This window comes from Natrix helvetica (assembly GCF_964273705.1).
Source record: "Natrix helvetica genome assembly, chromosome: 1".
NCBI classification, from domain to species: Eukaryota; Metazoa; Chordata; class Lepidosauria; order Squamata; family Natricidae; genus Natrix; species Natrix helvetica.
In genome coordinates, this window is record NC_138548.1 from 243,723,853 (window position 1) to 243,738,780 (window position 14,928).

At 46.3% G+C, this 14,928-nt stretch overlaps 1 protein-coding gene across 1 annotated transcript in view; it reads right to left on the minus strand.

The window, feature by feature from the left end:
* The window catches only part of CCDC57 (coiled-coil domain containing 57), a gene marked incomplete at its 5' end in the record, with an annotated part of 90,230 nt that overhangs the window by 19,957 nt on the left and 55,345 nt on the right, over positions 1-14,928 (minus strand). The window contains 2 exon segments of the mRNA XM_081936886.1: positions 11,565-11,638; positions 12,317-12,499. Of these exon segments, the coding sequence (XP_081793012.1) occupies positions 11,565-11,638; positions 12,317-12,499 (257 nt within the window).

Genomic DNA, 14,928 nt, shown 5'->3' on the forward strand with positions numbered 1-14,928 from the left:
CATTCGTAAAGTAGTCACAACGCCAGGAAGCCCATTCCAGAATAGTATTACTAAAAGAAAATGAAGGACAAGATATATATTTCTTAATGAACAGAGTAACACAGTGGTGTCAAACTTGATTTCATTGAGGGCCGCATCAAGGATGTGTTTGACCTCGCGGGGGGGGGGGGAGGCGGCGTGAGCATGGTCAGCTTACTGTCACTTGTGTCGGGAGCACCTGTGGTGGCATGAGCACTCTGCCAGCGAAAAAGGGCTCCTGAGCTCCGTTTTCAGCTGCAACAGCCTCCTGCAACCCTCTGCCAAAAAAAAAGGAGTTTGTGCTCCATTTTCACTGGCAGAGACACTGCTGAGCAGTCCTTCACTGTTTCCAGGGTGGCCTTGTGAGCCAGATCTAAGCAACTCGCATGTGGCCCTTGAGCCTTGAGTTTGACATTCCTGGAGTAAAGTGTTCACTATGGTAAGATAAACCAGATTGAGTTTGCAAAAAAGTACCTGAAGGACTCTCAGACTGTGAAGAACAAACTCTAAGTGGGCTTTCATGTGTTTTGCACTAAGGAGAGGCTTCCATCTAGCCACTCTATCATAAAGCCCAGATCAGTGGAGGGTTGCAATGATGGTTGTCCTTCTGAAACTCTGTCCCATTTCCACACAGGATCTCTGGAGCTCAGGCACAGTGACCATCAGGGTCTTGGTAACCTCTCTTACTAAGGCCCTTCTCTCCCAATTGTTCAGTTTGACCGGGCAACCAGCTCTTGGAAGAGTCTTGGTTGTGCCAAACTTCTTCCATTTGAGAACTATGGAGGCCACTGTGTTCTCAGAAACTTTCAGTGCAGCAGAAATGTTATTGTAGCCTTCCCCAGATCTGTGCCTTGCAATAATCCTGTCTCTGAGCTCTGCAAGTAGTTCGTTTGACCTTGTAGCTTTTGATCTGCTACAGTATTCATTGTCAGCTGTGACACCTTCTAAAGAGAGGTGTGTGCCTCTCCAAATCATGTCCAATCAATTTAATTTACCACAGATCAACTCCATTCAAGGTGTAGAAACATGACAGCAACAATCAAGAGAAATGGGAGACACCAGAGCTAAATTTCTCGTGTTGTTGCCAAGGGTCTGAATACTTATGTCAATGTGAAATTTCCATTTTTTCTTTTTAATAAATTTATAAACATTTCTAAAATTCTGTTTTCACTTTGTCCTTATGGGGTACTGAATGTAGATTAATGAGAAAAAACGAATTTCAATAACTATAGAATCAGGCTGCAGCATAACAAAATTTGACAAAAGTGAAGGGGTTCTGAATACTTTCTGAATGCACTGTAGCTGACCTACCAGCTTCTACCAGTAAAAAGTACTTCTTACTACTGCAAGCACATGAGTTTCTCAGCTATTAGAGAACTTTGTATATTCAGCATACAGATTGAAAAAAAATAAATAAGGGGAGGGTTTATACCCTCATTTTAATTTTATTACACTCATTTGGCAACATGGAGTCAGTTTCACTATATTCTATCTGTACTGTGAGTTCCTGGGCTGTTAAGTTTAAGTTTCTTGTAAGGACAAGGAGATATTTTGCAATTCCCATTTTTCTAAGCACATTTCACAGCTTGATATTATTGACACAATCAAAAGCTTTCATGGAAATTGACTGGCTTTCTTCATCTTTAGTTTAACTTGGAACCTATAATAATGGAAAGTTAGCACTGAAGCAGTGAATTGATGCAATGATAGTGAAGACATTTAACTTATTCAGTACCATCATTGCTACTAAATAAACCCAGAAACACATTCTTAACCCTGTTAGTTGTTCTATTATTTTAAATAGAAACATAGAAAACTGATGGCAGAAAAAGACTTAGTGGTCCATGAAGTCTTCCCTTTGAGTTTATTTGCTTTTTTGTTTTCTTTTTAATATATATCATTTTTAATTATTATTTTTATTTAATTTTAAATTTTTGTTGGATAATGGACACATATTTATCTCAAACAGGTTAAGCATGTTTAAACTCTGTTTCTGGGGACTGACCCACTTCCTCCACTGGAACTTGGTTCCAAGCTTCTACTACTCTTTCTGTGAAGTAATACCTTCTAACATTACTTTTGTCAGTTTGAGGTTATGCCTCTGTATTCTTGATTTTTGCTTCATATTGAACATACTGCCTTCTAGAACCTTATTTATACCCTTAATATATTTAAAGGTTTCAATCATGAAACCTTTAAATATTTTCCCTTCTGTTTACCAGGCTGTACATATTCAGTTCTTCTAGTCTCTCCTGATATGTTCTGTCCCTCAAACCTTGCACTATTTTTGTTGCCCATGTCTGGACTCCTTATCAGTATCTTTTTTAAGTGAGTTCTCCAGAATTGAACACAATATTCCCAATAGGTTTGGCTAAACCCTATATAGCAGGATTAGGCTCCTTTTTCCTGCTGATGACCCCTCTAGTGATGCATTCCAGAATTTTGTTTGCCTTCACAGCTTCCTGCCCATACCATTCACTCATTTTGGAGTCATCTCCTATTATATTCCTTAACTCTATGCCATGAAAAGTGAATTATGCCCTAGAAAATGAAGCCATTGCTAAAGATGCATTCACTTATGAATTCCTCTCATGAGTGGCCCCATGAATGTACAACTCTTTTGTCCTTCCATTAACATAATGGCTTATTACCGATGGAGCTGTATTACAGCTTCAGTGCTTACTCCCCATTACCCTTCAAGATACAATTTTGCTAAAACAAAACATATTTTTATGAAAAGGAGAAAAGGGAAAAAATCAAAATCATCACATGACCTGTGGCCCTCATAGCTAAGTTTTAATGTAACCCAAAGATCTTCTTAGAGATTCTACTTGTTAAATAATGTAGGTAAGCAGAGAGGCATCATTGGAGCAGCTTTTTTTTCTGCAAAATTTCCTTCCACATAAATTCTAAGACAAATTTAAATCCTTGGAATTGGCAGGCAGAATTAAGCTGATAAATTTATGTTTGACAAAATATTATACATTTAATTAACACCAGCCAAAAGTGAAAAAGGTATTACTGAAGGTATTTGATATGTGGGGGAAAACATTTATAGCAGAGCAAGATAAATTACAACTTGTACAGCTGCAAACTTAGTTAGCTCTATCTGAGATACAATAGTAATACAATACAATATAATAGCAGAGTTGGAAGGGACCTTGGAGGTCTTCTAGTCCAACCCCCTGCCTAGGCAGGAAACCCTATACCATTTCAGACAATGGCTATCCAGACTTCCAGTGTTGGAGCAGTCACAACTTCTGGAGGCAAGCTGTTCCACTGATTAATTGTTCTAACTGTCAGGAAATTTCTTCTCAGTGCTAAGTTGCTCCTCTCCTTGATTAATTTCCACCCATTGCTTCTTGTTCTACATTCAGGTGCCTTGGAGAATTGTTTGGCTCCCTCTTCTTTGTGGCAACCCCTGAGATATTAGAACACTGCTATCATGTCTCCCCTAGTCCTTCTTTCTCTTAAGCTAAACATACCCAGTTCCTGCAACCGTTCTTCATGTGTTTTAGTCTCCAGTCCCCTAATCATCTTCGCTGCTCTTCTCTGCACTTTTTCTAGAGTCTCCACATCTTTTCTACATTGTGGTGACCAAAACTGAATGCAGTATTCCAAGTGTGGCCTTACCAAGGCATTATAAAGTGGTATTAACACTTCACGTGATCTTGATTCTATCCCTCTGTTGATGCAGCCTAGAACTGTGTTGGCTTTTTTGGCAGCTGCTGCACACTGCTGGCTCATATTTAAATGGTTGTCCACTAGAACTCCAAGATCCCTCTCACAGTTGCTACTATTGAGCACGGTACCACCTATACTGTACCTGTGCATTACATTTTTGTTGCCTAAATGTAGAAAGAACGTTGGTCTTACCTGAACGTTTTTTTCTGTTGAGTGGAGGGAGGGGTCACAGAAGGGTTAACACAGCCTGATTGGTCCATTTGACTGAGAGAAAACTTCTTAACCTTCGGCTTCTCCCGTTGGTTCCCAGTTTCCGCCATGTCGTGGCCTGCATCTGTAACAACAAACAAAAACAAGGACAAGCCCCCCCGGGGCCTCCCAATCCTACACCTCCCGGACCCTGTCTATCTAACTAGGCGGGAATGTGACCCCTCTCTCCACTCAACAGAAAAAAACGTTCAGGTAAGACCAACGTTCTTTTTCCAGTAGAGTGGAGGGAGGGGTCACAGAAGGGACATACCCACGCTACGTCCCAGGGAGGGCAGACTGGGTCCCAGGTGAAGGATCGGCCACGACCCTCTGGAGGACCCTCCGCCCAAAGGACGCTTCAGCAGAGGCATAGGCATCCAAACGGTAGTGCCTAATGAAAGGCGTAGGAGAGGCCCAGGTAGCCGCCCTGCAAATATCCTCGAAGGGCGCCCTGGTAGCCCAGGCCGCAGTGGTAGCGGCACTGCGGGTGGAGTGGGCAGTGATCCCTGACGGGGGAGTCTTCCCGGAAGCACCGTAGGCCTCAACTATGGCCAACCTAATCCATCTCCTGATAGTGGAAGAAGACACCTTGCGTCCCAACGAGCCCGGCTGAAAGGAGACGAACAACGCCTCGGTCTTCCTAACGCCCTCCGTCCGCTTCAGGTATATGCGGACGGCGCGGCGAACATCCAGCCTGTGCCACACTAACTCCTGCTCCCTTGAAGGATTGGGACAAAAATTAGGGAGCACGACCTCCTGGGCCCTGTGAAATTGTGAATTCACCTTCGGAATAAACGAAGGATCCAAACGCAGGACAACCCTGTCTTGGTGGATTACACACAGATCACTGCGAGAAGAAAGGGCCCCCAATTCTGAAATGCGCCTGGCCGATGTAATGGCCACTAAAAACACCACCTTAAGAGTGAGAAGGCGCATGTGCACCGTCCTAAGAGGACGGGGAGCCTGTTAGAGCCTTGAGGACCAGGGTAAGCCTGTTAGAGCCTTGAGGACCAGGGTAAGGTCCCAGGTCGGGAATCTATGAACTGGAGGCGGACGGATGTTAGCCGCCCCCTTAAGAAAACGCTTAATCAGGGGGGAACGGGAAAGGGTAGGGGATCCCTCCCCCCCCAAAATGGTGGCCAAGGCCGCCACCTGTCGCCGGAGCGTATTATGCGACAAACCGTCCTCCAACCCCTTCTGGAGGAACTCCAATACGTCCGGGACGGTAGCCCTAGAGGGATCCAACCCCAATCGGATACACCACTTCGCAAACGCCTTCCATGTGGCATTGTAAATCCTAACCGTGGAAGGCCTCCTAGACGCCTCTAAGGTGGCTATAACTCCCGACGATAGCCTCTTCCCCCTCAGGATCCCCCGTTCAAGAGCCAGGCGGTAAGATGAAGCCACTGAGGCTCTGGGTGATGCAAAGCCCCCTGACTCAGAACGACCTCCCCTGGGGGAATCCTCCAGGGGTCTGCTACCGACAGCTGGACCAGGTCCGCGAACCAGGGTCTCGTCGGCCAGTACGGGGCTAACAGGATAACGAGAGCCCTCTCTGTGACTACCTTCCTTATCGTACGGGGAATGAGGGGAAGGGGAGGAAAGGCATAAAGAAGGCCCGGGGGCCACCGGCTCCTGAGAGCGTCCGCTCCTTCCGCCGACGGAGTCTGGAAACGGGTGAAGAACCGCGGCAGCTGGGCGTTGTCGGGGGAGGCGAACAGGTCCACAAGGGGCAAGCCGAATCTGCTGCAGATCTTCCTAAACAACTCCGGGCCCAGTTGCCACTCGCCATTGTCCAGGGTTGTGCGACTCAGCCAATCCGCCTGAAGATTCGACACCCCTGAGATGTGCTCTGCTACTATCGATGCTAAGTGTCTCTCTGCCCACAGGCCCAACAACTGCGCCTCCTGCCATAGGGAACGGGAGTGGGTGCCCCCTTGGCGGTTGACATGGGCCTTTGTTGCCACATTGTCCGTGAGCAGGAGGACATGGCGCCCCCGCAGGTGATGACGAAAAGTCCGAAGGGCAAGCCTCGCGGCTTTCAGCTCCAGCCAATTGATGTTGTGGCGGAGGTCCGAGGCTGACCAACGTCCCTGGGCCATGTCGGAGTCCATCACGGCCCCCCAGCCGAAGAGGCTCGCATCCGTCGTCACGGTTACTCTCTCCGGTTCCCAAAAAGACGCTCCCTGCTGCAGAGCTGGGGACATCCACCACCGAAGAGAGAGCCTCACCTCCGCTGGTAGAGGAACAGGACGCAAGGAGTTGCTCATCATCCTTCTCTGGACCGGAATCAAGACCCACTGGAGTGGTCGCAGGTGGAGCCGGGCCCAGGGCACTATCCCTATACAAGAGACCATCTTCCACAGGAGTTGAGACAAGGTCAGGATGGAAACAGACCTTCTTCTTCTTACGGAAGAGACCAGTTGGCGTAGGCTGGTCAGGCGGTCTGGGGATAGGCGAACCCTCCCTGACTCGGAGTTTATCACTGTCCCTAAGTGGAGGATCTGCCTGGATGGGGACAGGTGGCTCTTGGGAAAATTCACAGAAAACCCCAACGCCTGAAGCCAACGGATCGTCAGCCGAAGATCCGACGTGGCTCTGGGAAGGGACTCCGCCTGAACAAGGACGTCGTCCAAGTAGCACTGAAGTCTCACCGGGATGGAACGTAGGTAAGCCGCCAGTGCTGCCAGAACCTTGGTGAACGTCCGCGGAGCTGAGGCCAGACCAAATGGGAGAGCCCGGTACTGGTAATGCCTGCCCTGGTGGGAAAACCTGAGATAACGCCGGTGAGACTGAAGGATGGGGATGTGGAGATAGGCCTCCGTCAAATCTACTGAGGCCATGTAATCCCCTTTCCGAATGCCCTGCAGGATTGATTTTAGGGACGCCATCTTGAACCGCCTGTAGACTAGGTAGCGGTTCAGATGCTTCAGGTCGAGGATTGCCCTCCAACCCCCCGAGGATTTTGGGACTACGAACAGGTTTGAGTAGTAGCCCAGACCCCTCTCCGGCTCCGGAACGACCTCCACCGCCCTGATGTCTAGGAGATGGGCGACTGCGAGGTCCATGAGACGACGGCGTTCCGGGTCTCGAGCTGGGGGGAAAACCTTGAAAAAACTCGGGGGCTTGGAGAGGAACTCTAACCTTAGGCCGTGGCAAACGGTCGCCCTGACCCAACCGTCTGATGTGATCTGATCCCACTTGTCCGCGTAGTGCCAGGCGGCCTCCGATGGGATGACTCGGGTTCGAGTCATTTCCCTCTGCGGAAGGGACGGCTGCCCCCCCCTCAAAAGGGCCGCTTGGACTGCGGCTGATACCTAGAGCGATCCTGAAAGTTCTGCCTATTGAACTGCCTGTCCTGCCTGTACGGTTGGTAACGCTGTTCCTGATCCCTGTCATAGGATTTGAACTGGGTCCTGCGATAGGGGTGACTACGGGACTCCGCTTTCTTGGTGGATGTAGGCATAACCTTCTTCTTATCTTTGTTCTCCACCAAAATTGGCTCTAAGGAAGCCCCGAACAAATTGGTACCTGTAAAGGGGGCAGCTACCAAGTCCCATTTGGCCTTATAGTCAATCTGCCAGTTCCTGAGCCACAGGAGCCGACGGGAGGCCACAGAGGTGGCCAAAGCACTTGAACCAAATCTAACAGCGTCTAGGGTCGCATCAGCCGAATATTGACACGCTGCCATAATTTTAGCTAAATCCTGGTGTACGCGCTCATCTTGGATCGGAATACGATCCTGAAGTTGGCGGAGCCACATAGCCGTTGTGCGGTTGAAGTACGAGGCAGCAGCCGCCGCCCGCACCGCCCATGCAGAGGCCTTATAATTTTTATGCAAAGTGAGCTCCGCCCTCTTGTCCTCTGGCTTAAGCTTGTCTGCCGCATCCCCCGAGACCACCGGGGAAGAGGAGACTAGAGCTGCGATGGGCTGATCTATAACCGGAAGCTGAATAGCCTGCACAAAAGACTTTTCCATGTTGTAGGAGCGACGGTCGTTGCTGCCTGGAGGGGAAAAGTTAGAAGGACGGGCCCACTGGCTAGTAGCTACCTCCAAGAATAGGGGAGGAGCAGGAATCTCTTCCTTATTGGTGGCCGTCGCTGAGAACATGACCATGTCCGGATCCGTGGGCGGCGGGACTGTGGGATCCCCAGTGCCCACCTTGGTGGTCCTCCTAGCCTTCTTAAGCAATGGTTTGAACATGGCCTGGAGAAAAAGGTTTGAAGAACGAGGCGGCTCAGGAGCCGCATCCTCCTCCTCAGAGAACCCCCAATCATCCCTCCGTGCCTCCCCCCTAGAGGAGACCTCACTCATGAGAGAGGGGGAAGAAGCCCTAGATCTGGACCTACTAAAGGGAGTAACCCTACTGTGATGGTAAGGCCTGTCTCTTTGGGCAAGGCCCCTAGAAATGGCTGCAGAAATTAGTCTTTTAAGATTCTCAGGGAGGTGTTCTAGATCCTCCTCATCACCCTCCGAATCATAGTCTGTTGCCACATAGGCCCTGCTGGATCTCCTACCCCTGACGGGACCTGCAGAGGTACCCTCCAACGGGTCCTCCCTATCTGCCTCTCTAGTCCCCAGGGAAGCAGAAGGAGAGCGAGGGCCCCCCCGCTCCTGACTCCTATCAGATCTGCATGGGGAAGCAGAGGAAGAGGAAGGACTTAACCCCCTGGCCACAGGTGGAGAAGGGCAGGAAGCCACAGGGCGTGGAGATCTGGATCTAGGCCTAGGATCCCGGGCCTGTCTTTTCTCAGCTCTTTCAATGACCTTTTCAATAGCCCTGGATCGCCTGAGCTCATCTCTTTGCAGAGCTCTTGATGGCCTGTCCTCTGCCGAAGGCCTGGAAGCTTGAGGCCTAGCTGGGGGAGTGGGTTCTGCCTTATCTTCGCCTGCCTGAGACGGCGCGGCCTGCTGAGCCTCTGATCTCTCTGCCATCGCCCCACTCACGTGCTCCAAGGTGAATTTTAGGAAGTTACGGCCCTTCAGCTGGTGAGGATCGCCTGCTCCGGGCCTCTGGCAATGCTGTAAAACGCACAGACACGTTGTCCTCAGCCTCTCCGTGCTGCAAGCCCAGACACGTGATTCAAAATGGCCGCCGGCTTCTTTGGGCGGTCCTTTGACAAAAGCGCACCTAAAAATGGCCGCCGACCTCGCCCGTAGCCTCCTGTGCCTGCGGGCGGCCGTTTGCAAGCTCGCCGCCCTGAATTTCACTCAATTTCTCTGCTGGATCTCCTAAGCTACGAGGAACCCTCCAAAGACAAAAAAACGGCCCCGCGCCGCTGCTGCGGGCTGTAACCGGCCCAGGAAGAAAGCAGTTTGAATGGCAAGCCGATCTGTCGCTTTCGCGCCGAAAAGCCCCAGCGCGCTGCGACTCCCTACCGAGGGAAAGCTTTAGAGACCGCAGGATCGCCTGGCACGCCCGTGACACCAGGCATCAGTCCAGAGCGATCCGTTCAGGAGAGGGGAGGAAGCAAACGCCCCCCCCCTGACTCTCCAAGCCTTCTGAGGGCAGCCAAACAACAGCCCTGCAAGGCAGACCAACTACCGAAAATTTAAATAAAAAATCCAAATGTAAAATGTTCAATTGCCACTAATACTGACTAGCTAGCTAACAATAAAACTCTCTTACTAGGAACCAAACCTTAGTCATTGGACCGACTGAGAGGAAACTGGGAACCAACGGGAGAAGCCGAAGGTTAAGAAGTTTTCTCTCAGTCAAATGGACCAATCAGGCTGTGTTAACCCTTCTGTGACCCCTCCCTCCACTCTACTGGAAAACCTTACTCTTTTCACCATTGAATTTCATTTTATTAGATAGTGCCCAATGTTCAAGTTTGTCATGATCCTTCTGTATCTTAAGCCTATCTTCTGGAGTGTTGGCTATTCCTGCCAGCTTGGTGTCATCTGCAAATTTGATGAGTTCCCCATTTATTCCCTCATCCAAATCATTGATGAAGATGTTGAAGAGTACTGGGCCTAAAACAGAGCCTTGGGGTACTCCACTGCATACTTCCCTCCATGTAGATGCAGTTCCATTGAGGACTACACGTTGAGTGCGGTTGGTCAGCCAGTTACGAATCCATCTGGTGGTGATGATGTCTAACCCACATTCTTCTACTTTATCTAGTAGTAGGTTATGGTCTACCTTATCAAAAGCTTACTGAAGTCCAAGTAAACTATATCGACGGCATTCCTTTGGTCCACTAATTTTGTCACTTTGTCAAAGAATGCAATAAGGTTAGTCTGGCATGATCTGTTTTTGACAAACCCATGTTGACTTTTGGCTATTACTTTGTTTACTTCTAGATGTTCGCTAATTCATTGCTTGTACAATTTAATTTTCTTTCCATGTTAAGAGTTCAGTTTAGATAACCCAAATAGATTATTAGAATATATACAGGTGAAACTCAAAAGATTAGAATATCGTGCAAAAGTTCATTTATTTCAGTAATGCAATTTAAAAGGTGAAACTAATATATGAGATAAGACTCATTACATGCAAAGCAAGATAGTTCAAGCCATGATTTGTCATAATTGTGATGATTATGGTGTACAGCTCATGAAAACCCCAAATCCACAATCTCAGAAAATTAGAATATTACATGCAATCAATAAAACAAGGATTGTACCTAGAACAATATCGGACCTCTGAAAAGTAGAAGCATGCATATGTACTCAGTACTTGGTTTGGGCCCCTTTTGCAGCAATTACTGCATGCATGCATGCATGCATAAATAAATAAATAAATAAATAATAAATAAATAAATAAATAAAGTAATCCTTTGGTCATTGAATCAAGTTTTGGTGCTTTTGGCAGTGTGGACAGCTGGAAAATGAAGTCAGCATCCCCATAAACCTTGTCTGTGGTAGGAAGCATGAAGTGCTCCAAAATCTCCTGGTAGACAGCTGCGTTGACCCTGGTCTTAATGAAGCACAGTGGTCCAAAGTCCAGTTGCTCAGTGGTCCAAAGTCCTCTTTTCTGATGAGAGCAACTTTTGCATCTCATTTGGAAACCAAGGACCCAGAGTATGGAGGAAAAGCACAGTAATCCCACGGTCATTGAACCAGGTTTTGGTGCTTTTGGCAAAAGGTGCTCTCACCAGAAAAGAGGACTGAAGAGCTGAAGGCCACTATTGAAGCATCCTGGTCTTCCATAACACCTCAGCAGTGCCACAGGCTGATAGCTTCCATGCCACGCTGCATTGAGGCAGTAATTGCTGCAAAAGGGGCCCAAACCAAGTACAATTGATTTGACAATTATGACAAATCATGGCTTCAACTATCTTGCTTTGCATGTAATGAGTCTTATCTCATATTTTAGTTTCACCTTTTAAGTTACATTCCTGAAATAAATGAACTTTTGCACGATATTCCAATTTTTCGAGTTTCACCTATATATCATTAACCCAGATGCAGCAAAGATATTTAGAATTACAATGCCTCCTAGTGGAAGTAGTAGGAAAGGCACAGATCCTTTGTCATAAATTGGTACTGTTTATACATGAGGTCAGAATACGTGAATCGTTGTACAGTGAAAGCAAACAAATGTACCCCTTTGTTCTGAATGAATCCCTATATTAAACATTAACAGTTATAATTTTGGTTTTCATACCCCTGTTCTTGAATGTTCAGTTTCATTTTTTTCCAGAAACTTTACAGCAGCAACTGTATTATGATGCAACGTACCTGAAACAATAAAGAGCAGAACAAAGCAGATGTCAACTGAAAAACTCTAAGGATACCTCAAATCCTTTCTAGTTATAACATACTATTAGCTAATTATTAATGAGGTTGATGAAGCACAGGTGTATAATTGTGGGGGAGGGGGGTGGAATCTTCATTGCTGTATCCAGTGACAATGAAAATGTACTTACTGAAACAATCAAACAGTATATTATTCTAATTTATCTACAGATGACAGAAATTCTTTCCAGACATCCTCTTGTCATTGGACCTGATTTGTTATAGAAATTTTTATTTCTTTGTAAGCAACTTTTCTTCAAGTTTTGATTTATTTCGTAAGCAACTTCTTTATTTCTTTAGTAAGCAACTTTTCTTCAAGTAGTCCTGTAGCTGCTGGCCCTAGTTGCTCAGCCAACAGTCCTGAGTCCTATGGGCCACTTGTCACCCAGATGTCCAGGAACTCCAACACCTAGTGTGGTCCATGATGACCCAGGTGATGACCAATCCAGTACAGATTTCTGCAAGTTACGTTTCGCCACAGTGTTTATAGGAGGGACATTCTTCACCTGGCTCCTTTGATGAGACCTGTCTAGTATGTTGAACCTCTGGCATGGCTCTTATCTTCCTCCGAGCATGCAAGAATTATAACATAATAGTAGATGTGAAATTTATTTCCCTTACCATCATTCCCACTGACAAAGTAGTCCAGATGGAAAGTTTGAGTAGCTTTATTACATCTAGTTACATTAAGAGAAGGCACAAGTACTTTTCTTGAAGCTTCGGTTGCATTTTCTTTCTGTTTGTCGATTGCCTCGCATGTTTTTTTCCATGTTCTGATCTCCTCTTCCAGGAACTGCTTATGGTCTGCAAAAATAAAAATGCCCATTTTAGGTTGAGAACTTGCAAGACATGATTGCCTGATTGCATTTATAAATTAAAAGCAAAATATCCAAACATTCTCAAATATATATATTTTCCTGGAACAGCAGTAATATTGGTCTGCTGCAGCAAAAGTAATAAAAGTGTAATGGTATCTTAATGATGAAATAAATTACAAATTTTAACATATGACAGAACTTAATCAGACATATACTTTTATATAAAGCTTCATATTATAAAATAATTTTCTTATTTCTATTTGGTTTTCAGGAACTGGCTAAATTAGCTTTTGCTGGTATTCTTTTAAAGATTAGGATAAGAAGAATGATTCCAGAAGTAATTTCAATTCCACATAGTAAAAAAAACAGTGAAATTTGATTTTTTTAAAATTTCAGGCTACCAAGAAGCTTATAATACTTGTTTTATATGAAATACAATACATGTACATGTATGAAAAAGAGATAAATAATAACATGGAATTTGGTAGGCACTGAATAACTATAATTTCAATTTTATTTCCAACAGCAGATGGGTTGGATTTGAATAGTTTAAATCTCATCTTAAGAAGCGACTTTAATATTGTTGCAAATGATAAGCATATATTCTCGCAAGAGTGGAGTAATACTTCGATTGGAGGGAGGCAGTTTCAATGACCATGACTACATCAGGATCTTAATATTTGCTCCTAAGAATGGGGGGGGGGGGAGGAGATAGAAGGGGAGCTCATCGAATTTTCAGACAACACAAAGCTGGGGTGTGGGAAATGCTAATACTTTGGAAGATAGACTCAAGATTCAGAAAGATCTTGACAAAGTTGAGTCTTGGGCCCTACCCAGCAAGATGCAGTTCAGTGGTGAGAAAAGTAAGGTCCTGCACTTATGTAGGAAAAACCAAATGTACAGCTATAGTATAGGCATTACTTGGTTTAACCATAGTAATTAGAAAGCGATCTAGATGTCCCAGGGGACTATGCCACTTAAGTATGAGCTAGAAGTGTCCTACAGCTGCGAAAACATCTTAGGCTGCATCAACAGAGTGATAGTATCAAGATTATGAAAAGTGATAGTATCACTCTATACTGCACTATACCACACTTAAAATACTGCATCCAGTTCTGGTCACCATGATACAAAAAAGATGCTGAGATCCTAGAAAGAGTGAAGAGAAGAGCAACAAAAATGACAAGGAGTTTGGAGGCTAAACTTTACAATGAATGGTTAAGGGAATTAGGTATGTATGGAGTCAGATGTGATTTCTATGAACTGCTCCTCCTCTGCAAGACTGAAACCAGTAGGAGCTGGTGCATTAAAAGGATCTCTCACCAGTCATACTGGGAACTGTTTTCAGGGAAGTACTTTGTAAAGAATCCTATCAGTGATGAAATATGCTGCTTAAAATATGGAATCACTGAGGTGGTATCATAGTCAGTAGTGTAAACAAATTCCTGCAAGTTCTCAAATAACACGGTACTTCCTTCATCAAGTTGCCTCCACCACATTGCAAGCTTTCGAGTGAAAGAGTTGATCTTGTCTGTGGCCTGAGGGAGGTGTTGATTTTTCCCCTGAAGCTGTAGATTTAGTTCATTGAGCTTTCCAAATATGTCACTCAGGTAAGCAAGTTTCATCAGAAAGTTCACATCACTAAACTTTCTTGCAACGTCATACTTGTGCTCCTGCTCCAAAAACATTCTTATCTCCTCTCTGAGCTCAAAAACTCGGGACAACACTTTTCCTCGTGACAGCCACCTTGCTTCACTGTGAAACAGCACAGCTTGATGTTCAACTCCCATCTCCTCACAGATAGCAGAGAAAACTCTTGTTTTTAGTGGTCTGGTCTTTATTATTGCTCTTTCTCCTCTGTGAGTGGCACTAGGAACCGGCGTATTGATTCCTGTATGTCTCCACGGGTCCTCTGCATGTGTCACGTGTGTTGGCGGTCACGTGGTCCTCCACGTCGGGCTGCTACTGGGGCTGCGCTGGGACAATCTCCAGTGATCGCGCCGCGCTGCTCCCTCTCTCCAGCCGTAGAGTTGCTAGGCAACCAACGCCGTGTGGGACGCCGCTTGCGAGTGAGTCGGATAATCCGATCTGGACATCCAATATGACAGTGTTTGCCGAGGTCAAACGAGCCCCCCTTTATGGAGCCTCGCGCCCCCCCTGGGGGGGGCGCCCCACTATTTGAGAAGCACTGCCCTATGGGGAGATCCTCCAGGCAGTCACTTCTGCCTCTTGTAGGATTGGTTGGTATTGTCCCTGAATGATTTTCTGGGCTGGAATCTCTGGCTGTTTCTGCCTGATCTGTTGGAAAAGGAAGGGCCCTGTCTGGGGGGAGCCTTACATTGCGGACGGGAGCTGGAGGAACCCCCATCCTGACCCCAAAAGGGCTACCTGTGATAAAAGGATTGATTGCGGCCC